Genomic DNA, 25,108 nt, shown 5'->3' with positions numbered 1-25,108 from the left:
AAATATGGAGCTAACATGGCCCAGGCCCCATAGATTGGGGCACTGATTCAGCATTAGTTGAAAGACATATCAGTTGAGGTAGTGACAAAAGGAGAAAATAGTATATCTGAGAGTAACAGTTGTTCCATCCCCAAATATGAATGGTTTGGAAGATTATGCATACCTTATGTTCCCTTCTCAGCTCCTCATAAATTTATAAAGTTAATTAATATTAATGTAAGAATATGATATTAATGTACTGTGAAGGTTTAAATTGAAAATCAGACTAGAAATCCAAAAACGAATGCATCCGTCATTGAAGATGACAGTACATTCCACGTCTTACTAAACACTTGATTGCTACTTTTTGATTAGTCTACTCAAAGCACCTACAAACAGGCAGAGGCTCTGATATGAGGGGCTCAGTGGTGCTGTGAGAACATGAACTTAGGCTCACATCCTCTTGTTAGTTTAAAACTGTGATCCAACATTACAGTAGTGTGGGTTTGGATTTTTATTTGAATTAGGAAAAGTGAATTGAGAAGATTTGGAAATGTGAAACAAACAAGCAAGCTTCCATATACCCCTCCTTCCCCCACCTCTAGTAGACCTTAGAGAAAAGACTATATACATTTCAAAGCTCCAGCAGTCAGAATTTCTATTAAGCCTATATATCCACTGCCAAGTCCTATAGAGAATTCAGTGACTCCCTGGAGAATAAGGAAGGAAAAAATGAACAATATAAACAAGTTACTTTCATCTAAGAGCAGCAGTACCAGTGCCAGCTGCCCTCCTTTGCCTGAGCATCACCCCCATGGAAGACACGCTAAAGGCTCTGAGAACCAGAGATAAGGAAGTAAGGGATATTATCCAGGTTTTTTTCACCAAAGGAAAATCACGACTTCTCTGGTACAAGTTTCATGTGCAACTGCCTGGAAAGAGAAGGACAAACAAGACGACAACTTTCATCACCCTTTCCAGGTCAAGACTGCAAAGCCACATAACTAGGAGCATACACATTCTTTTGCTCTGTTTTGGTTTACTACATGGGCTCTGTATTGTTGTATAAATTTGGAAAAAGAGGTGAAAAGTGTATGAGCAGAACACATGCAGGAGCTCCCTCCAAGCAGCTGGTAAATGTATGTAATTCCAGATGATCACCACTCTGAAACTACACTTTAAAACTTTGTAAGAAATGTTTATTACTGATACTCAGTACATAATTTACTGCACTGTGGTGAAATTCTCTTACATTCCATTTCAAGGGCTTGTGAAAAGAAAATGTCAACTGTGAGGGAACTATGTTTTATGGATCTTGGCTTAAAACAGAGGAAAAACACACATGCAAGTCTCTTTTGGTAGAAGGAAATAGTCTAATAAAGGGCCTAATGAATAGTGTAATGATTTTTTTTAAGTAGGCAATAGGAAGAAAAAAGGAAGAAAAACAGAAGCTAACAGACTCCAAACCTGGATAACGAAGCCCTAGGTGATTTGATATAGAGACTCTGCTTTTAAAACCAGTTTTTAAAACATGAATTATGTTACAGCTAATAGGCTGGATAAATTAATATTCTGTGGAAGAAGTAGTAGTGAGAGCAAGATAGAAGATCATATGAAAATGTAAGTGGATTTCTTTGTAATCTATAGTCTTCATCATGCCTTCTGGAGGGTGACTCTACTTCTGACTTGTACCTCTCTGTGATTTTTAAGTCTAAAGTTCATTGCTTCCTTTGGTTGGGAAATCACCAGTTTTTGTAGCTACAATGTGGACCAGCAGTAAGCGACCAGGTTCAAAATGCATCTTTTCAGAAAAACATCCCTATGGTCTTATAGCCCATGTGACATTCTGGAAACAAGGGATTCAGAATGAGGAGAGCTGGGTTGGAATCTAGACCCTCCCATTAGATGCGAACTTGGGGAGACATCTGTACTCTGTACCTGTCTTCAGAGTCTCACATGTAAAATGAGAGCGTTAGACTATAACTTCCAAAGTACTTTTAATTAAACCATTTTATGACTATAGGATCCTATTTTGTATTTTATACTGTGTGTGTGTGTGTGTGTGTGTGTGTGTCTCTGGTGATGGTTCTGAATGTTCAGAAGTTGTGGACAGCCTAGCCTGTAAGTTCCTTTGGAGAAGTATCTTCCTGTCTCATAGTATTCTCCCTCACAATGTAGGCTTTACCTACTAGGGACATTCAACAAATATGAGACTGAACCAAAGCTGGGTGAGCTATGCATTTTATTACAGATCTAGTAACCAGAGGCTACTCTGGGAAAATCTGGCCTACACTTCCAAGGGAAATATCCCAGTGCACCCTGAAAAATGGCTAGGTTTTTAAGAAGCAAACTTCCTCCCAGCCTAGCCCCATATTTCCTCCCTCCTCTGAAATAGACCCAAGAAAAAGTGAATGCTATCAGGCTACAAGGAAACAAAATATGGTGGGGCATTCAGCAAAGGGAGCAGTTGCCTGTATTTGGGAGAAGAAAGATCAAGGAAGAGCTCACAGGGCATTTCTGGCTGGGTCTTGAAGAGAAGAGCAGTGGGCTGGAGACTTTCCAGCCAGTGGAAACAAAGAAAATTAGCTCATCTTGAGAATGGACTCATTTGGCAACAGCAATTGGGCCAGGCTGAAAGGGAAGAATGATACTGGTAAGGAGAGAGTTAAAAAAAGAAACTAAGAAAGTTTGGTGAAAGTCAGATATGTATGGTAGTTATATATTTGAAAATCTGAATGTGAGGTCTAACAGTAGAGCAGAAGATTTGAAAATGAGATGTCTGGGAAAAGCTGGCATGTAGAGATAAGAGACTCAGGCAAAGATATGAGGCTTTTCCCAGTTGGCCACTGGAGGTGCCTGTTCGGGGGAGTAAGGAGTGGCAGCCAGACTGATCCGGCAACTGTTCCAGATAAAGAAACAGCAGTAGATGCAGATCAAGTACAGATTGGGGGAAATCACTATAATAGTCTAACGGAGAGGCACAAAGGTCTGAGTTAAGATGGAGGCAATGGCAATAGAATAAAGGGAGAAAGGGTATAAAAGACAAAACATGGTTCCTGACTGGCTGTGGAGAGGAAAGGAAAGGCAGGAGTCACGGGGGTAAGAGACACCCAGGAGAAGGGGCTTACCACAAATTCAAGCAGAGCCTTCAAAGGAGAGGAGCTGCTTTGCGGGTAAAGATGACTGCGAGCTTAGTTTTAGACAAGGTGAGTTTGAGACGCCATTCTAGAAGGTGCCAACATTTAATGAAAAATATGAATGAAAGAGACAGCTGAAGCCAAGAGAATAAATCAGATAATCAAGAAAGAGTACCTGCCCTTTTAGCTCTAACATTGGTTCTATGTACATGCTGGATCCCTGAATTAACAGGAACACTCTGTTTGTCCTCTTTCCTTTTTTTAAGATTTTATTTATTTATTTATTTAGTGCATATGAGTGGGGGAATGGGGCAGAGGTAATGGGAAAGAGGCCCAAGCAGACTCCATGCCAAGCTCGGGGCTCAATCCCATGATCTCGAGATCATGACCTAAGCTGAAATCAAGAATCAGATGCTTAATTGATGGAGCCACCCAGGCGCCCCTTTTTCCTTTTTTTTTTTTTTTTATTTTAAGATTTTATTTAATTATTCATGAGAGACACAGAAATAGAGAGAGAGAGGCAGAAACGCAGGCAGAAGGAGAAACAGGCTCCCTGAAGGGAGCCCAATGTGGGACTTGATCCTGGGATTCCAGGGTCACACCCTGGGCCGAAGGCAGGTGCTAGACCGCTGAGCCACCCAGGGATCCCCCCTTTTTCCATTTTTAACCCAGGAAGCAAAATCTGAGCCCCTGAGCACTCTGGGATAGAGCTGAGTCAGCATTAATCATGGTGAGATTACTAAGATGGCACTCCTTACTCAGACGCAGAGACAAACTGAGGCAGGCCACTTTAAAAAGGTATGATCAAAAGTATACACAGACTTTCCTGCTGCCTTTGTTTATGGACTAATAAATAGGCTCTACTTTGCTTTTTTTTTTTTTTGCAGATGTAGATGCTATTCATTTTTATAAACGGATTCCTATGATAACTGTTATTCTGGTGTCACTGTGTGCTCAACTTACTTGCCATCATTAGAGTTATGTAACCCTGACTTTAGAGATCCACTGAGGGGCTGTTTGGCAATGCCTCTCTCAGGGAAGGGGTTAATCAAGGCTTGGTCATGGTAAGTGGTGCCTCCCAAGAACCATTCCGGACAGTGCTGGGACAGGACCCCCTGCAGCCATCCTGAAACCATGGGAGGGGAGGAGTCCAGAGCTCCAGGACTCCAGAGTGAAGTCTGTTCTGTTGGACAAACTCTATTTACCCTGCTGGGAGAGGTACCGGGACTGCCTGGGCAAATGGTTTAGAATTTTTCTCCAGAGAATAAGGCCAGTTTTGTTTTTTTTTTTTCAACCTTTTACTGTAAAAATCCAGAGAAGCAATTGCAACATATTAATCTGACAAACTCGAGATTTTAAATCAAATCAATTTCCGAAGGGAAAGGGGCACAGCTGGGAAACAGGTTTGAAAGCACTTGGACCCTCCATAAAGAGAAACTTCACTCTTTCTAAGAGTGGTTAAAAATAAAGGTAATGGACTTCCAGCCAGTAGCCAACCTCGAGTGATAAACTGTTACTGGGGGATCCAAGTCATTATCTTGAGGGGCAAGGGTAGGTGCAGAGACCAGAGAAGATGGGGACCTCTGGCAAAGACTAAATCTGTGGAGTAAGGCTGGGAATGAATCAGCGACGTTAGATCAATAACAGATTAATAAAGAGAAGTTGGGAAGACACATTCCTGGGCTACAAGGGTTACGTTATCAGGGTTAATGAGCCACTTTTATGCTCTCCCACAAACTCTTCCTTGCTCCATATGATAGTTTCTGAATGTGGATGGATGGACTTCCTGAGTGAGCCCTGTGAAGACGATAGCTCTGGACAACAGCGGGACACATGGAACCAGCACATGCCACAACTGGAGACAGAGAGGTAGCACCTGTCCGTCCGTTCACTCAGACAGAATACAAGTGCTTGGTCCTTGCTAGGCTACCATGGATAATAATGAAATGGACCACATCCCTGCTCTGATGGCGCTTACATTCTAATGGGCGAAGAACAACAGTAATCTAATACTATGCTAAGGAATGGGTCATTGCAAACTGTACTATCAGCTGCAAAGGGCAATAGCTCATTTCTGTGAGAGGGAACAGCAAGGCACTCTGGTTAAGATTGGTGATAAGGGCAGATTTCCCTGAGAATGTGGCCCTTGAGCCAAGCACAGTGGGAGTTAAGCAAAGTGCAGGGTGTGGGCTCCAGATAGAGGCTGTGGCATGGGCACAGGCCCTGTGGGAGGGTAGAGCACAATACATGGTGGGACATGAGAGGAAGCCAGGCTGATGTGAACATAGCCAGTACAGGAAGACTGATGTAGGAAATGTCTGCAGAGGCAGGAGGGGGCCAGATTGTGTAGGCACTCTAGGCCACATGTAGAATTTGGGTCTTTATCCAGAGAGCAATGGGAAGCCAGTTAAAGGTTTGATATCAGAACATCAACATTTAAGATAATGTCAGAATTGTCCTTGAAATGTGCCACTGTGGCTACACCAGGTCAACTAGAGGGAGGGTACAGAGAGAATATGGTAGGAATTAGCAGAGAGTAGAATTAGCAGAGTGGAGGAGAGAGATATGATGGTAGTTGTACTAGTATGATCTGGATTGATTTTTGTCATTTAGAATGTATTACTAGTATGAAAGTTGTTCCATAATGAAAGAAAAGTCTTCCTGACCATGCAAATTTTAAGTGTGCCAACACAGCTCACTGAGAAAGTTTTACCGAGGTATGTTCATTTTTTTAATAAGAGGCATGGAAAAAATTATTATCTTTACAGAGTAATGTGGCTCCTGCCTTGAGCAAGGGGAAGGAAAAGAGCTCTTAGCTTCTCCCTTCTGATCATTTGCTATCCAAGGGGGACTTCATGTCCTTCCCACTCCTTCACCTGTTAAATGTTGTGGGTGGGGATAGGCTTCTCCAATGGTGGTCCACAGAGCCTGTTGATAGGCCTAAATTTAGAATTTGGTTCACATACTTAGCATCAAAATCTACTTTCCACATGGCTCCCAACATTTTGCATAAAGATTTTCTGTAGAACATTGGGACGGCTGGGTGGCTCTGTGGTTGAGCATCTGTCTTCGGCTCAGATTGTGATCCCCGGGTCCTAGGATTGATTCTCGCATCAGGCTCCCCGCAGGGAGCCTGCTTCTCCCTCTGCCTATGTCTCTGCCTTTCATGAGTGAATAAATAAAATCTTTAAAAAAATTTTTCTGGGGCAGCCCCGGTAGCTTAGCAGTTTAGCGCCACCTTCAGCCCAGGGCGTGATCCTGGAGACCTGGGATTGAGTCCCATGTCAGGCTCCCTGCATGGAGTCTGTTTCTGCCTCTCTCTCTCTCTCTCTCTCTCTCAATCTTTCTCTCTCTCTCTGCGTGTGTGTCTCTAATAAATAAATAAAATCTTTAAAAAATTTTTTTTTGTTCTGTAGAACAAAAGATAAATAAATGCCTTCTCTAGATGGGTAGGTATAAGTAAGTGACTCCTTACTGATGTTTTCTACCCCAAAATATTCTGGAGCTTTATAAACATATAAACAACAGTTTGATTAACACGTATCTCCAAGTCTGTTCTAACAGACTTCTTCTACAGGGCAGGTTCTGACATCCCTGTCTCATTAGCCTAGGGGTCTGCCCAGTATCAGACTTGTCCTCTGTGTGTATATATATTTTATCTGAATTCTGTGACTTTTTTCATTTTCTTTCTTTTTTTTTTTTTCCATTCCTCTTATAGGTACATGTTTCTTTATCATTCAAGCTCTAAAACTCATGACAAAATTAACACCAATGCTTTGCCCTTTAAAAAAACACAGGAAAGAACATGACTGGCTTTTTTCATTACTGTCAAAAGCTGTGTAGAAAAATGGAATTAAGTTTGAAAAGAGAAAAATAAAATCTCCACCAAGCCTTTTAACAGTGACAATTACACAACCAGTGCCTATTAATTGGCTCCCTTTTTAAGAAGGAGCAAGCAAGCACACTCCTCCAACCCTGCAGGGACAGGCGTCTGAGTGGGTAAGGGTAACTGGCTGTTAGCACAGCAGACACTTGCAAGAAATAGTAATATTTCAATACAGAACCTCTGCCACAGCCACGAGCTGCAATCCCATCCTGGAGACTAAAACTTGACGCTTCGTATGAACTTCTTCTGCCACTGATCGCAATGGTGGAGACCTTTCCTTCTTTCAAACTCACTTTTGTTTTGCATCACATTAACCAGGCAAGCCCTCTACACACAATCCCTAGGTCACATGGTTAGCAGCAAGCTCTCGGAACCAGTCCAAGATTGTTGTTTTGTTAAGTGTCGGGCTAAGAGACAAAACTGGTGGAAAGAAGGTTTTGCTTTCTCAGCTTTAGCACTGACAATGGCAAAGAAGATGCACAAAATCACAGGCAAAGTAAATGGTTCAGGTTCAGATGTTTCATTTTTCAATCTTTCATTTTTCAATCAATACACTTTGGAAGAGTTTTCTGAGGCAGTGACTTTCCACCTTTAATTTATCCTGTTGTCCTCAACCACCGCAGCACTTTGATAAAGAAACATGACTCCCTTTCTAAGATTCCTGGTGAATAAACAGCATCAGCTACAGAAACAGAACCCAGAACAGACGGTTGCCCTTCCCTGGGACTAAATGATAGTATATTCAGCAAGAGGGACAAAGCTATTCTCAGATATTAATATCATGCTGAAGACCAAGGAGAAGGTGAGCTGACTGCACAGAGGCTTTTCCAGGTGACACAGAGGCTACCAAAGGGCTTCTCAGGGAGGGCACAGGGGAGAGACTTTCTCAAGTTAAGATGCTGTAAAAAACAGCCTGACACAGAGGGGTGCTCCAAGGTCAAGTAGGCTGGGCCTCTCTGAGAGGGCAAACCCCTGGTGGAAATGAACTTTGAAGTCCAGGAGAAAGGTGAAGTTCTCTCGCAGACCTGGGCCTGAAGAGGCCCAAGGGGGAGAAGTAACATAAGGAAAATGAGGCTCAGGTGTCCCTTTTCAGGGAAGCACAATGTATGCTTCAGGTAAGTGGCTTCAAGGTTCTGAAAAGTGACCAGGATATTGCTATGGACAGCACTTACTTAATTTCTTTAATTTATTCCTGGCAGTGAACAAATCATGCCACTCTGCCAGCATATGCTACTCAAATAACAGCAAGGACAAACATCTACAAAATATTCATGGTGGCAAGAAAAAAAAATCTTTTTCAAATAAAGTGTTATGTTTGATTGTAAAAGATTTATATGTAAATTGGTCAAAAATACAGAAAACTAGAAATAATTTACATAATCCCAGTACACAGAGGCAGACACTAACAACGTCTTGGTGTATCTCTGGCCTTCTTCTTCCATATTTTTCCCCCATTTGTGATAATATTTCTACAGTTTTGTACTCTGATTTAAAAATATCTTATTATATAAATGTTTTCTTAAGTTATTAAAAACTCTTCACAATGTTTTTAATGAACACTTAGGTTTGAGAAGAAAATTTATTTAAGAGGGAATGCAGATAGTATATCTGGTGGGTAGATAGATAGCCTGTGAGAAAATTCACTTAAAAAACTGGAAATCCTAGGTAATTCTAGATTATGACTGTAGAATTCTCAAGTGGAAAAAGAAAAATTTCAGTAGTATCAATGGTTAGTTCTTTATATCTAGTAATTTATATTTGCCAGAATGCTTGCCAAGGGCAGAGTCTTGGACAGATGATGGCTGAGATTATTACCCTTCTTCTACAGACAAAACTATTAGCCAATGGGACCATGACAAAGTAAGGAAATGGTTAATAAATGAACATTGAATGAGGTCAATATGTTAAAGAATACACACTGATAGGAAACAAGACAGCTCTGAAACATGGAAAAGGGGCAGCCAGGTACAAGGAAGGGAAGGAAAAGGATTTGGGGTCACTGGGGAGTATGAATAGCCCGTGTAGTAGAGTTTTGGGGGATTCAGATTGAAGATGGGTGACACTGTAGGCACAGTGACCTTTCTCCCTTCCTGGAAACCAATGAGGTGACATCAAAGAAATACAAAGAGAATACACTCACAAAGGTGTTGCAAACTGGAGGGGAGGATATAAGCAAATTAAGATTTTTGTGAATTTCTAGAAAACGGTAGGTGGATATTATTTATAAATCTGAGGGGAGCTGGGTAGATTTCCATATTGAAACAAATTGAGCAGGATAAATCAAAATGGTCCACATCCAGCCATATCATTGTGAAATTTAACACCTCTAACAACAAGAAGATCCTAAGGCTTCTATAGGGAAAAATACATCACTATAAATCATAAGAATCAGATTCTTTGAGATTTCTCATCAGCAACATTAGATGTTATTTGGCAATCAATTCAAGCTTTCAAAATTATGAAGAAACTGGGCATGCAAGAATTCTGAAAATTTGCCTTCCACACCACATACCCTTTGTTTCTGGAAACAATTCTGAATACATTTACTCTGTGCAATGCCTATGAGAGCTCTTGACTGAGACCCAACCAAGTCCTATTTGGCTTCAGATTCACCCAGGAGAGAAAACAGAAAACAGTAGGCCACTTGAGTAGCAGCAGGCATTTCTCCTTAGTGGGAGTCCTTGTAGTGGTCTATATAGCTGAGGAGGAGCTATTCCCCATGGCATGCAAGATGACAGCTGAGGTGAGAGTAGGCAGGTGTGGAGCCACTCTGGCTCAGAGGCCTCATATTCCAAATTGAAACTATTATCTTGTGTAATAGCTCCATAAACAAAGATCCCAGAATTTTCACAAGGGATGTGCCTAGTCACAAAAGTCATCATGCTCAGGAAACCCAAAGCTATGGCTCCCAATCAAATATTTACAGTCCTCCCAGGCCAGATGCAATTTACCAATCTGGGGTAATTTTCGTCATAAGCAATGTTACCTAATAGCTGACATTCCATTTCTATCAAGTTTTCAGGGGAACAGATCTAAAAAGGTAGCTGGGCCCAAGATCAATATCTCACACAAAAGAAACAAGGTTTTTGTTAACTCTTTACCCACATTTCTACAAGAAGAAAAAGAAATCCAAGAAACAGTGAAACCAACCTAGATAAGAAAGAAAAAGAAATTTTAGTTATATAGGCCTAGAAAACTGTGTTCAAAATTAACCAATGAACAAATAGTATGCCTCAGAAGCTTCTGTAAACAGGAAAAAGAGGCAATTAGAAACTCCAAGAAAACAAAAAGTCAGCTAATATGAAGCTATTTATTTATTATTTGGGGAATAATTCTGAGCACTTCTAAGAAAATCACATCTATTTGATCTGAACACAGTATAATTTTCCAAAAAGGATGCAAGTTTAGTTACATAGAGTAATATTTCCCTCACTATAGATCCAATGGATTATAGATCTGTGGTGAACAGTGTTACATAATAATAATAATTATTATTTAAAAAATAATTATTAAAAAATAAATAACATTATAATGAGATTTTAGTGGTTTTCCCTTTTCAGGACCAATTTATAGTTAACAAAGATTTTTATCAAAAAGATTTTATTTATTTATTTGAGAGAGAGACAGAGATAGTGACAGAGAGCACAGGTGGGGAGGAGAGGGAGAAGCAGGCTCCCCGCTGAGCAGGGAGCCCAACACGGGGCTCCATCCCAGAACCCTGGGATCATGACCTGAGCAGACACTTAACTGACTGAGCCATCCAGTACCCAAAAGGGATGATTTAACTGTAAGTTACAGAGCAGAAAATAAGTATCATTTATCTTTACAATGTCAATGTGGTGGGACAGTTAACAGAAGATGGTGAGAGAGAAAGGGAAATGTAGGGTGGTAATTTCTTCATACATAGTAGTGATTCAAGGAATACTATCTACAATTGATGGGTCAAAAAATAGATATTTAGGGACACCTGGATAGCTCGGTGGTTGAGCATCTGCCTTTGGCTCAGGTAATGAACCTGGAGTCTTGGGATCGAGTCCTGCATCGGGCTCCCTGCATGGATCCTGCTTCTCCCTTTGCCTATGTCTCTGCTTCTCTCTCTCTGTGTCTCTCATGAATAAATAAAATCTTAAAAAAAAAAAAAAAAAGATGTTTAGAGGGGCATTCAGGTATATTGTTTGATTTTAAAAGGTTTAGGTATATTGTTTAATTTTAAAAGGTTAAATATAAATAGTAAGCAGAACTAAAGAAAAAAAACAATAAAAATGAGAAGTTGTTAAGTGAGCCAAATTTCTCATTTTTTATAGTGAGGAGTTAGTAAAGCTGATAAATTAATAAACATATATATAAAAATATTATAGTTGAGACATTATAAACACTAAAAAATAGTCAAAAGCAGTTACTTCTGACAAATGGAGCACAAGATGGGAAGGTGAAATTTTACTTTTCACATATATCTTTCTGTATTGTTTAAATTACTTTTCTGTGTATGTTTTACATTTATAATAAAAAAACTGATGCTAGTGTCTTATTGTATCGACACAGATTTAGGGCTCAACAATTTAGAAGATGTTAGAGAAAAGGAATCAAAGGTTGGAAAGTGAAGTCTTTAAGAATAAGATTACAGGGTACAGGACTAGAGGATGTGAATAAAGAGGGCTAAAAAGTAATTTTATGAAGTCAGTTAATATATTTGCAACAATATCAATAAACATTAAGGGCATTATGCTACCTGTGAAAAAAGTCACACAGAGAAAGACAAATACTGTATGATCTTACTTAAATGTATAATCTTAAAAAAACGAACTTACAGAAATAGGACAGGTTGGTGGTTGCCAGAGTGGTATGTGGGGGTGGGGGGAATGGGTGAAGGGGATCCGAAAGCACAAACTTCCAGTTATAAGATCTGTAAGGTGTGGGGATGGAATGAACAGCATGGTGACTACAGTTAAGTGATACTGTATTGCATATGTGAAAGTTGCTAAGAGAGGAGATCTTAAAAGTTCTCATAACAAGAAAAAAAATCATAACAACTACTACTACTACTACTACTACTACTACTACTATGTGAGGTGAGGCGTGTTAACTAACTTACTGTGGTGATCGCTTTGCTACATGTATGTATCATTATATTGTACGCCCTAAACTTACACAATGTTATGTATCAATTATATCTGGATAACCTGGGAAAAAAACCCAAATAAGTCTCTACAAAAACATGGTTATCTGTGATAGACAATGAACCTTTATCCTGAAAGTAAAACAAGTGAAGCTCCAACTGTTGCAGAAAGGACTCCTGCTCCAAGAGTAGAGGGTCTTACAGGGAGACATTGGGGAATCTCATTCCCTATGTATTTTTCAGAGGACAGCAAAAATCTGTCCTTTGATTTCTGGACTAGAATGATCAAGAGGCAGGGCTGTGATCTCTAAAGATCCTATAGAATTTCATTTATAACATGACTCACAAACTTAATTTCAGAAAAAGAAGGCTACAATTTTTGAAGCTAATAGAATCTTCTCTTGAGGACTACGCTGGAGTATATTAGCTATAAAGGAAAGGCTTTCCTCTTTTATCATCTGCATATCTTCTATTATATTTCTTAACACCCAACTCAAAAATGAAAGGCATAACAGATTCAGGTTATGCCTATAAACATATCATAACCTTTGGTTCTAATGATTTTTAGGGGGTTAACAGGCACTTGCCTTCTTGCTACTACTCTTTTGTTATTATTTATTTATTAATCTCTAAAAACGTATATTACTGTAGCATATAAGTGTTAATGAAGAAGGTTAAAAATATAAATTATTTAAATCCACCAACTAAGGGAAACAAAATATTAAAAAGAAGGGAAAAAAGAGGTCGATGACTTAATTCAAAGCTACTGGGAGGAATCTAATGAATGAATGCATTTTTGAATCAAGGAAAAAACTCATTTAAATAACTATAAAGCCATTAGGATATATACCTGGGTCAGTAGTTCTGTTTAAAAATCCATACCGTGTAACACCTTCAGTAGGGGAATGTAATGAGATGAGGTATCTAATTTATAACATATAAAAATAACAGATGAGATGGGTGATGGTAACCAGTGAGATGTGGAAAAGATGGGGAAACTGAGGGTCTGGCTTGTGAGCTGTACACTCAGTGAGCAATGGCTCTGAAAAGATAAGTGGACAGTTGTTCATGGGCCTCAAAGGCCTTCCTATTGTATAAAAAGGGCTCTAGGTGCTTGGAAGTAAGTTAATCATCTTGTTTCCCTGTTTCCATCATCTAGTTTGGCTTAGCCCTCTTTAGTAATGCTTTGTGTTGGAATAGAAAGAGCCTTCCATTTTCTCTTTCATAAAACAAGGACAATGTTCCACAAGGTGTTTTATGTTCAGGACAAAATGAGACAAAATACAGGAAAGTCAAGAAAATAGTAGCTACTAAATAATTGTTAGTTTTCTCATTCAATGGCAGAGATGGCTACAAGATGTGCGCTCTGCTGAGAAGTGGCTGCGCAGCCAGAACTTTGTTTTCCAGTCTTACCAGCATCTAGTTGGTAAACAACTACTTCTCCCCAATCAAATGCCAGTGGAAGGCCAAGACTGTTCAGAACCAGGTATACCTTCTTTCTGTTCTTTCTCCATTTGCCAACTAGATGCTGATGGTGCTAATGAGGCCCTAGAGGATGGTAGAACCCCAAGAAGGAAGATGCCTGGGTTTCTTAGTCACCTGTGAGAGAAGAGCCATCTAATAACCAGGTACACCTATAATGCCTACTATGTGAGAAATAAACTATTGTGCCGAGATGCTGGAATGCTGAAGCCACTTTCTATTACAGCAGCAAGTGTTATCTTAACCAATGTAAGCATTAAACGTGTTCTATGATAATTACTATCATAATGATGGTAAAGGAGTCAGACATTGCATCAAACAAGCCATCATTAATGCTGTTATGAAATCTTGGCCAAGGAGATATAGGAAAAGATGTTTAATATCATTAGCCATGAGGAAAATGCATATCAAAACTACCACTGCACTCCCACTAGGATAGCTATTAACAAGAAGATAGACAGTAACAAGTACTGGCAAGAATAGGGAGAAATTGGAACCCTCTTGCATTGCTGGAAGGAATGCAAAATGGTACAGCTGCTGCGGAAAAGTCTGGTAGTTCCTCAAAAACTTAAACACAGAGTTACCATAAGACCCAGCAATTCTACTCCCAGGAATATACTCAAGAGGACTGAAAACGTGTATGTTCATACAAAGACTTGCACAGGAATGTTCATTTTAGCCAAGAAGTACAAACAATTCCAATGTTCATCCACTGATGAATGGATAAACAAAATGTGACACATATATTTCCATGTGATAGAATACTATTCAGTCATAAAAAGGAATGAAGTGCTGATATATGCTATGACATGAATGAAGCTTGACAAAAGTATATGCTAAATGAAAAAAGCCAAAAGAAGAGATCATGTACTATATGATTTCATGTATAGGAAATGTCCAGAATATGCAAATCCACAGAGACACAAGGGAGATTACTGGGGGTGGGGGGGTGTGGGTGGGGAGTGGGAACTAGAAGGAAATGGAAAAACTGCTAATGGGTAGGAGGTGTCCTTTTGGGGGTGATGAAAATGTTTGAAACATCAGATAGTAGAGATGACTGCCCAACTCTGTAAATGCACTAAAAGCCACCGAATTATACATTTCAAAGGGTGAATTGTATGGTATGTGAATCACATTTCAATAATAAAAAAAATCTTGGGGCATCTGCGTGGCTCAGTTGGTTAAGCATCTGCCTTTGGCTTAGGTCATGATGCCAGGGTCCTGAGATCAAGCCCCCATATTGGGCTCCCTGTTCAGTGGGGAGTCGGCTTCTCTCTCTCCCTTGGTCCCTCTGCTGCCCCCTCCCCCGCTTGTGTTCTTTTTCTCAAATAAATAAATAAAATCTTTAAAAAAAAAAAATAAAAAGAAATCTCAGCTCTTTGCTTTATCTTGCCTCCCAGAGAATCTGGCTCTACACAAAAAGGCACTGAGCTCTCTTTTAGGTAATGACTGGGAAAAAGTATGATTCTAGGATGCTGGGAATGTTGAATGTTAATTTTGATCTGAGTGAGTTTTACGGGTATAGACACATGTACATACTCATTCTAGTCAAGATCTCAGGCTGGTCAGAACCCACATGATCCTTCTTTCCTGGCTTCCCCCACAAAATGTAAATGCAAACAGAGGCCCAAAGCCATACACATTAAATGACTAGAGACCTAGATACCAAGCTTTCCTTGGTTTATGTAACAGTGTAGCTGACACTCAGATGAGATAAATATTTAAAGCTAACCCTGAGAATGAGATGAAGGTGGGAATGGAGCTCCAGAATAACTAAAGTGTGTACTACATCGGCAAAATTCTGTAAGGAAGAAAAACGTTCTAAAGGGGTGGTGTGGTGTCAAGAGCAGGGACCCAAAAGAGAATTATATATGGAAATCTTTCTTTTCCCTGCTCAGGTACATTCCATTTTCAAGAGTCAAGTTCAAACCACCACATAAGGAAAGCTTGTTTGATCACATAAAATAAATTCTCATCAAAGTACTTAATAGTCACAACTGAAGTAAAGGACCATCGGGATTTTTTAACCTCCAAATAAGAATATAATTTGGTGATTCCAAGAGTCTTCATTAGAACCTTCTGAATCCATTGGAAAGACGGTCTTTTAAATTGGAATAAATTCCACAAAAGACGTAACTTACTTGCAGGAGACCTTAGTTCTGTCAGCCACCATGGTCCACTGTTGCTGGTTGGTGGAGACCTCAACATAATAGCTATAGCTTCGATCATCACAGTCCCAAAGTAGTAACCTGAACAAAAGAAAACAGGTAAGAATGCTGTGAGTGTTCTAACTGGTTGATTCCTGAGGCTGTAGGAATAAGGAAATCCTGTCTACTTTACCCCTCCTTCCTGTCTCCTTTGCCCTACCACACTTCCAAGACTGGAGAACGGAAGTGAATCACCAAAAGTATGGTGACAGGAGGTGGAGTCAATCTAGTGAAAGCCATGTCTCTTTAGGAACTTACTTCACCAGTCACCCAATCTCAGGCAGGCTTTGTCCCCTGCGTGGCTAGCTATAGTCTTCAGGTTGGCTTATCTGTGTGAAGATGTCCCCAAATCCTCCTTCCTGATCCATCTCCTGTTAGCCGGGCTGACCAAAGGTAACATCCTTGAGACTACTGTTCATGTTCATCTATACTTTCTAACTGGTAATAACTAGTATTCCCCAATGACTTAATTATCATGTTTTAGATTGCCTCTCATTCTTAGCTGACTTTTTGCACAGCTGTGGTACGATGATCTGATTTGGAGATACAAATAAATGTATATTCGTTAGTAAAACTTTTTTGTTATTTAGAGATTGATTATTCTGTTCCTCATATTTTCTTTTTAGCCCAGATAAGAACCTGAGCATTGACTATGTGATTCAATTTACATGAAGCTCAAAAGAGACAAAATTCACCTACAGTGACAGGAATCAGACAGTGGTTACCTCTGGGAGAGGTAAAGCTTATGAAACGGGATGAGGGAACCTTCCAGGACGCTGGAAGTGTGCTGATTCTTACCAAGTTGAGTTATACATGAAAGATATGTATGTGTGTTATTCCTCAATTTTAAAAAATAGAGTATGAAAAAAGAATCTAATCTAATCTACAGGATTAGGCAACAGTCCAGCATTTTGCTTCTGACACTGCCACAGTGGTGAGAGATGAGAGACCATTGTTTTCTATGATTCCAGCCTCAAAAAAAAAAAAAAATTATGATTTCAGCCGCAAAAGTCCTTCCCATACAAGATACCCATCTTTGTTTTACATTCGCTTATGCAGATTTGCTTTCTCCAATAGCCAGAACAGACAGTGAGCTCCCTGAAGGCAGGGCCTATGTCTTATTGATCTTTCTATACCCAGGTCCTCGGCATGGTGTCTCACAGAGCCTACACTCAATGAATATTTATTTGTAACAACAGTAATAATGATGATTATTACTGTCACAGGGACCAACATTTCTTTAATGCTTATACTGTGTACCAGGCCCTATGTTTAGTGTTCTATATACTTTGTCTTATTGACTGAGCCACCCAGGCACCCTGCTATACACTTTATCTTATTAAATCTTTCCAAAATCCCCTTAGCAAGCATTATTATTCTCATCAAATTATAGATGGCGAAAGTCAGGCTTACCCCTGTTAAGTAACGTGTCTACGCTCAGTTAGTGCTGGCAGATACAGGGTTCAAACTTGGTGTGATGGCCAAAGCCCATTTCTATCATCCCTCTGCCAAGTGCTTCCTTTACTACCAGTGTATAGACCTGGGTCCCAATTTACAACCTGCAGCCTATCACTCTACAAAAGTAGTTCATATTATTTGCCCTTGATCTTGCAACTACAATCAATAAAAACCCCTTTGCACAAGCTCAGTTTAGTGTCAACTATAACGCTATTTTGGGGATTAGAAATGACACTGTGTTCCCCTTTCCCCTTGCCCTTTGTTTCTTGTTTTCAAGTATAATTTTGTTTGCTATCAATGACTAAATCCACACTACCTGATATCTTGGAATTCATCTTTTAAGTGAAGCAGAAACAGGTTCTATCTTAATTCACCTGAACATTCCCCTTAATTCATCTGAGTATTTAATCTATCAAAGTACTCTGAATGAACCAGACAGGATCCCACCCTATTGTTTCTAAGTGTCTATTAAATCTGCTCTCAGTTTATGCCAGTTTGCCTGATAAAAATGTGAATCATTTCTCTCATTAGTCTTTTCCTTGAATATTATTCTAGTTTCTTAGCACTTTTATGCAGTTAGCCTGTTAATTTACATTTGTGTTGAGTAACTTTTAAAAGTGTAATTTTTGTTTCTATGTTTGTCTAGCTCTTTATAAAGATTATAGAAAGACTGTTGATAATTCTCTTTTTAAAAAAATTCTACTCCAAACATATGGATTCTGTTCATAGTGTATGTTCCATACATGTTCTGGGCTGAAATAACTTAGAACTCTGCCAGAGTAGATTAAAAACAAGAAAAAGTATCTTCAAGTTAATTAATCATTCTCTTTACTTAAACAGCCCTGGTAACAGGCTTTTTGGGAAACAATGTTGAGGCTATTTCCCCAGCGAGATTTTGGATTATCTGTGGAGAGTCAGGTTTATTGTAATCCCTATCCTTCTGGATAATCACCAGTTAGTGTTTCTACCAGTGTAGCCAAATGAAAATAATCAGGCCCTTCTGGGATAGAATCTAACCAGATCTCATAATATTTCATGGAAAAAGACCACCCCAAGGAGATGGGATATGAAGAAGATAAAAAGGAAGACCAATTATAAGTATCACAGATGCTGCTCTAGTAGAAATTCTTGGAGTGATAGGATATTAAAAGAATTTTTAAAGTAGTGCATATTTTGTTCCTTAGTAGTTTTTACTCTAAAGTCCTCCAACTTGTTTTAAGACAGATTTTTATTTAATATTTTATTTTATTGTTCATTCATTTATTTTTTTAAATTTTATTTATTTATTCACAAGAGGCACAGCCACAGGCAAGAGGGAGAAGCAGGCTCCACGCAGGAAGCCTGACCTGGGACTCGACCCCGGGTCTCCAAGATCACGCCCTGGGCTGAAGGTGGCGCTAAACCACTGAGCCACCCAGGCTGCCCCTTCATTTATTTATTTGACAGAGCCAGAGAGCACAAGCAAGGTGAATGGCAGAGGGAGAAGGAGAAGCAGGCTCCTCGCTGAGCAAGGAGACAGATGTGGGCCTTGATCCCAGGACCCTGAGATCATGACCTAAGTCAAAGGCCAATGCTCAACCGACTGAGCCACCCAGGTGGCCTCAGATTTTTATTTTAAAATGAAGACCAACAGTAATTCCAGTAATTATGTAAACACATACACACTATGCAAATTATTTGCAACTTGCTTCTTTCACTTAATTATTTATTATGCATACCTTTCTTTTGTATCTATAAGATTTTCTTCCTCGCCTTATGTATTGGCTTCACAGAATTTCATCTTACGGATGCCCCATAATGTATTTAACCAGTTTCTTATTGGACACTTAAGTAGTTGGTAATATTACAGTCTTAGGAAAACTCTGTGATTAACATTCTTAAGCTAAAATCTATGACTACTGCCTGTGAAAATTTCTGTAAGTGAAACTCCTGGAGCAGAGTAGATGAGGCCTTGATATGTATTACAAAACATCTACACATTTCTACCCCCAAACAAGAGTCTGTACCAGTTTATACTCAGACTACCAGCGGTATAAAACAAATGCATTTTTTTCTGTGCATCATCACTGATATTGTGTATTATCTTCAAAAATACTGCCAGTTTGATAGATGAAATCTGTCATTACTTTCATTTGCAGTTTTTATCATTGAACTTGAACATTTTGCAGATTTTCTACTTATATTTATCCTTCTGTTAATGACTTACAAGATGCCCTCTATTTGAAGGATATTAATCTACTGCCTATCATAGTTTGCATGCTGAAGATATTAATTTTTATTAGCTTAGTCTATCGATCTTTACTTCAATAATTTCTCCTAGCCTAAATTCTTTTTTTCTGAACAGCAGCCAAATGCACATGCTGGTTGAGACATCTCCTTTCTATTCCTTTATTATGGGTCCCTGGGGGCTGGAAATGTGGGGTCATGGTGACTCCTGAGTGGAAAAGGGATACTGATGGATCTCCAGTTATCAAGCCACCTATATTTTGTGGAGTTTTTATGAGAGATTCTGATTCATGTGCCCGGATGAATATTTGCTCGGAATTTAGGCTTAGTCAGGAATGAAAATCCCTTTGTTGATTCAACTGAAAAAAGCAAGCACAGTCTGAGGACACTAAAGGAAAAATTAGCTCACTCTCTTTTTTTTCCATGGAGAGGGATTTTGTTCTAATAAAGGCACAACTGAAAACCCCACCAAGTCCCTCACTTCCTTTCTTGCTAGCAGTCTGTGCACCTGCAACAGCACAGAGGTGCTTCTGATTTATAATCTGCTGAGGAATGTTTGCCCAGTGAGCTTGCCTAGGACAGACACGCTCCCTCTGACCTTAAAAGAGGAGCTCCTTTTAAACGTATCGCCCTCCATCTGACACACCTTCACCCAGACATCTGGAGTGGTTTCCAGAAGAGGCTGAATAAAGGAAGCCACTACTGGCCAGGATCTATTGATGCAGATCAGATCTGTATTTATTTGCTGCCACAAACCCCTCTCCTTAATGAGCACTGCATGAAACGCCTGGTGATACTACACGTCGTCTCCTCCATCTTCCTTCTATCTCATCGTGGAGTTTCCCTTAAAAGCAGTGAAGTGCTGGGCTTTTTAAAATTGATTAACAGATGTGATTTTGCTTACATCTTCCATAAATGCTCTGGCTGGCTGCATACCATTGATTACTGGGGGCCAGTTTACAGCAACTAATTGCTCTCCTTGCTGGTGTTTTGATACAAAATTCAATAGTGAATATTTTTTCAAAACTCTTGTCTTTGTGGCTTGAGTCAGGAGTGACTTGAGGCAAACCCAGTGGACTGAGTTTTCCCTTTTTTAAAATAATTGCTCTCTCATCAGTCTGTGAAGAAAGTTTCCAAATTGTAGCATTCTAATTGGAAAGTCTGCATTATGCATGCGATGACAAACTATGTTGTGCTGAATGGCATTTTTTACATCCCTTTCTTAAGGGATTAATTCTGTGCCAGAATGTGAAGAGTGCTGAGGTTTAAACAGTTGAGATCAACAGCTTCTCCATTGAATTGATGTCTTTTAGGTCAGCGGAAAGTATGTTTTGCCTATTTCTAACTGTCCGTTGTTCACGGGAGACTCCACTGGAAGGCCTCAGGCCATGTCTGCTGCAGCTACCATGTCTCCTCCCTGGGGCAAAACTCGGCAACGAAGAGAAGACAACTGCCTGGATATTAGTAATACACTAATTTATTATCAAATCCATTTTTAATCTTTCAGCCAAAAACTAAGATACTCTGACCTCCAAGGTTTGGAGACTATTCTGTTCAAGATCTTCAGAAATTAAGTTCTTTAGAAATAAGCTTCTTCCGTTCAACAAATATTTACTGAGTATTGACTAAATGACATTAGGCAAGTCACTTCACTTACTTGTACTTCAGTTTCATCCCTTGTGAAATTAAAGATCCAGATTTGATAGTTTCTAAGGGCTCCTCCAGTTCTAACATTTTATGATTTGTTGCAACAGCAGTAGAGGTGGCAGGAGGCGGTGGTGAGAGGTTTTTTTCCTTGCATGTCTGTCCATTATGCAGTGACTTCTCTCTGTGAGAACTGTTTCTGGCCTAATCTTGAGGTGGACATGGGGGTGGGTTCCCAACCATGGTTTGTGGACCTGAGTGCATTCTGGGAAGACATATGTCCTAGGTGGCACCAACTGGATTTTGTTTCTCAAGAATTGAGAATTATGTGAGATTCCAGCTTCACTGGCCCTGTTCACTTAAAATGACATAATGAAAATGTGGGCATTCTGGGGTGACCCTCTTTTATCAGAGGCATAAAGAGACAAAGCAAGTCATCTGCAATGAGAAGCATGGAAGACAGATGATGTGGCCCCAGGGAGGGGTTATCTGGGCTCCTGGCAGGATTTCTATAGCTGATATAGGTCCCTATGAGGGCCACCAGACTTTCTGCCCTAGTGTTCTATGACAAATCTCCCCATCATTTTAATAAACCTGCCATTTATGGCTTAAGTCATCTTTATGTGGTTTCTGCAGCTTGGAATCAAAGAGCCTAAGATAAGCTCCTAGCACAGTGCCTGAGATGGCAGGGCCACTCAACAAAGAGCAGAGGTCCCCATGATGAGGGTGATAATGATGAAGTGAGGGCTCCAGGACCAGAGAGACAGGAGGTGAGCAATAGGGATGATGAGGAAGCTCGCTTTGGATGGAGATCTTTCAAGTATGAAAGAAGATTCTTGGGGTGCCTGGGTGGCTTGGTTGGTTAAGCATCCAACTCTTGATTTCTGCTCAGGTCATTAGCTCAGGGTTGTGGGATGGAGCCCCACATTAGGCTCCCTGCTATGCAGGGAGTCATTTTGGGATTCTCTCTGTTTCTGTGCCTCTCCCTGCTTGCGTGTGGGCACATTTTCTCTCTCCCTCAAATAAATAAATAAAATCTTTTAAAAAAAGATGATGATTCTCAATGGAAGCTGATGGTGGCAGGGCTGCACTGTGGGGTGTTGGAGCAGGTTCTGCAGAGTCTGCAGAGCTGCAGGGAGGGAGTCTTGCAGAGACAGTGTAGTTGATAACTCTCTTCAGCAGTGGTACTGGGGGAGCAGGAGGGAGGAAAGCAGGGCCACCAGGGGCAAGGAGGATGCAGGGCAGGGCCAGGGAAGAGAAGGACCAATCAGAGTGTCAGCTGCTGAGGAGTTAAGTGGGGCCAAACGAGGCTGACTAACATTCAGAAGAGAGTGGGACTAGAGGTCATGAAGCAAGAGAACGGATGGGGCAGACATGGCAGTGAGGGACAAGGGGAAAGAGTTATGGTCACAGAAGGAAACTTCAGTGCTTTTGGCACCTCACTCAGAAAAGCCCAGTCCCCACTCTTCTGAGTGAAGAGCACAAAGACAAACATTACGTCAGATGCTCCATTTTAATCTCTGCTACTGAGAGGCAGTGAGGCGGTGGGGGGTCAGGGGGCCTTAACAGCTGCCAGAAGGAATTATACAGCTCCAGAGGAACAACTTTCCAGGGGAGAAACTGGGATTTTCCCACAGATGAGAGCGGCCCTGACTGTCGGCTGTCACACGGTTCAGTTATGTGGCTTCCTCCTCAGGTGGAGAAGGTCAAGCTGAGATGAGCTGCTGGAGGACATGAGCCCAAAATGAGATTCTCAGCAGGAGACTGAAGCCAAGTAACAACGTTTTGATCGAAAGTGTGTGAGGCAGAGCAGGTGGCTGCCCTGCAGATTCCAGACATGAGAACCCCCGAGGAGCTGCCGCCATGGGGGCCCTGCCTCTAAGTGGGCCACAACCTTTCAGGGCAAAGGGGATACCCGCCTTCTTCTGAAAGCAGGAGGAGGGAAACACAGGCTGCTCACCAGATGGAGTGGGATCTGGGGATATGCGTTAGTCACAGGACATCAGAGAGCCCCACCCTGTCTGATACTGTATCATCTCTCATGTCCTGGACACAGAGGGTGATTCCTCCAAGGAAGGAAGAAATAACGGCACTGGCTAACAATATTCTCTTGCAGCTGGCAAGGGAAAAGATGCAATTGCTCCATCATCTGGCATATGTAGTTTCTATGTTTATTCACTTAGGCCCCAGGATGGAGAAAGAGTGCGGAGGTAGGGCAGAGTATACAATGGGCTTCCCAGTGTGGGCTGGTGCACTGAAAGGAAGGGAGTAAAAGGAGAGGCTTTCTCTGCTATCATATCTTACACTGTGTTTGGTATAATCCAAGTAAATTCTATGAAAGTAGAGAGATGCTCATAGAGAACATGCCCACAGGACAGGGCCATGTAGAGAGCTGGATGGGACAAGACTTTCTGAAAGTTTGAGACAGTATGAAACTGTTGACTTTTAATAGTTAATTGAGACTATCTCTTAACTCCTTGGAAGGATTAAGTTTTTAATTTCCAGTTTTAGGTGATCACATAAAAGGTAATACCATGCTACCAAACGGCATGGCTGCCCCTGCAATATTCAATAAACACTGAGTGTGGAATGAATAGTGAATGACTCATCATAATCCCACCTCACATTCACATAGACTTCACTAGTTTCAAGATGTTTTTGCATACATTATCACATTTGGAAAAAAAAAGGACAATTTATAATCAGCACATTTCCTGCTTTCAATGCAAATCTATCTTTCTAAGTTACTTGGTTAATTTTCTTATGGGGGCTAAACACCGCCCAAACAATCTTTCACAGATTACTCAGTCACTTGGCAAACCCTTTATTAATAATTAAGTTTGGGCCTAAGCTTGTGATCTAAGATTTCATACTATCCAGTCCAATTTGATGAAAATTCTTTCATTTTATGCTTTCAGTGTGGATATATGAGTAAATTTTGTCTGGGACAGATAGCACTTGAGAAGAAAAGCAGTTTTCTTCTACTTTTCAAGGTGACTCTTTCACCAATACAGTCCCTTCCTTAAGCAAGACGTTGGCCTCAAAACTATTGGGAACCATTTCATGGTCTTGTTAGATTTTAAAAGGTAAAGTCTTATTATGTTATAGGCCTTTTCGGCTGTGACACACTAAGCAGGCATGCAACTTTCACAGATCTTTCCCTGTGTTTAAATTTGGCATCATCAATGTCCCTCTCGGCAGTGAGGCCATCCTCCTTGATCTCAGCAGCTTCCTCATCAGAACACGCACACACCACCAGTGACATTGGCCCAATTTGGCTCACCAGCAGGATCGGAAAAGGACGTGCAAGAGGTGGAAACAGTGAGGCCCTATCCAGACCACAGAGCTTGGCTCCCTAGGCAGCCAGTCCAGCTCACTTTGCAATGCATTTGCTAGAAGGCCAGTCAGGGCTACTGTGATTTTAAAAGGCCAGAATTGGTTAGTGGCTGAGGACAGTATGTGCTTGTGTGAGGGTTTCTGTTTCCTGTCCTCAATTCTATGAAATTATTAGAAGGGTGAGAGGAAGGCACAGACATGTTTATGAGCTCAGAGCTCACTGTTCTACCAACTATATGTTAGGGATCTTACTCCCTAGGTTTTTACTCACATTTATGACCCCTGTAAAATAAAATGACCCAATGTGAGTGAGTCTTCATTCAATAGATAAAGGAGTAAAGTGTCATCTGGCTGCAGGTTCCCTGTGTAACATCATCTGAAGGCCCCTCCTTTAGCTTTCAGGACCAAGTCCAGCCAGGAAGAACCACCTTGGCCATGCTTCTAGAGTATAAGGACCATGCATGGCTAATATCTTGGTATTCCTCATGGTCCCCAGCACACCACCAACTCTACTGAGTTGAACTGAAGGATAAATGGAGAACAGGGCAGGAGAGAGGATAAAGGAAAGAGGAGAGGGAACTACAGATAAATCACCCTCTCACAAGGCTCAGGTAGCTCCACCACCAGTACAGTATCT

The 25,108-nt window shown here is 40.6% G+C and overlaps 1 protein-coding gene across 6 annotated transcripts in view; it reads right to left on the bottom strand.

Moving 5' to 3' along the window:
* BTBD9 (BTB domain containing 9) overlaps positions 1–25,108 on the bottom strand; it is a 416,334-nt gene that overhangs the window by 62,016 nt on the left and 329,210 nt on the right. For all 6 annotated transcript variants that reach the window (XR_013383586.1, XM_077904166.1, XM_077904171.1 and 3 more), the window contains one exon: positions 15,742–15,849. Coding sequence is in view for 5 of the 6 variants with exons in the window: in XM_077904166.1 (XP_077760292.1) it covers positions 15,742–15,849 (108 nt within the window). In the remaining variant the exon portion in view is untranslated. The remainder of the gene's footprint in view (positions 1–15,741; positions 15,850–25,108) is intronic.

Source organism: Canis aureus, chromosome 7, assembly GCF_053574225.1.
Source record: "Canis aureus isolate CA01 chromosome 7, VMU_Caureus_v.1.0, whole genome shotgun sequence".
Classification (NCBI taxonomy): Eukaryota; Metazoa; Chordata; class Mammalia; order Carnivora; family Canidae; genus Canis; species Canis aureus.
The sequence above is the reverse complement of the archived record's forward strand: the minus strand, read 5'-3'. Positions and strand labels throughout refer to the sequence as shown.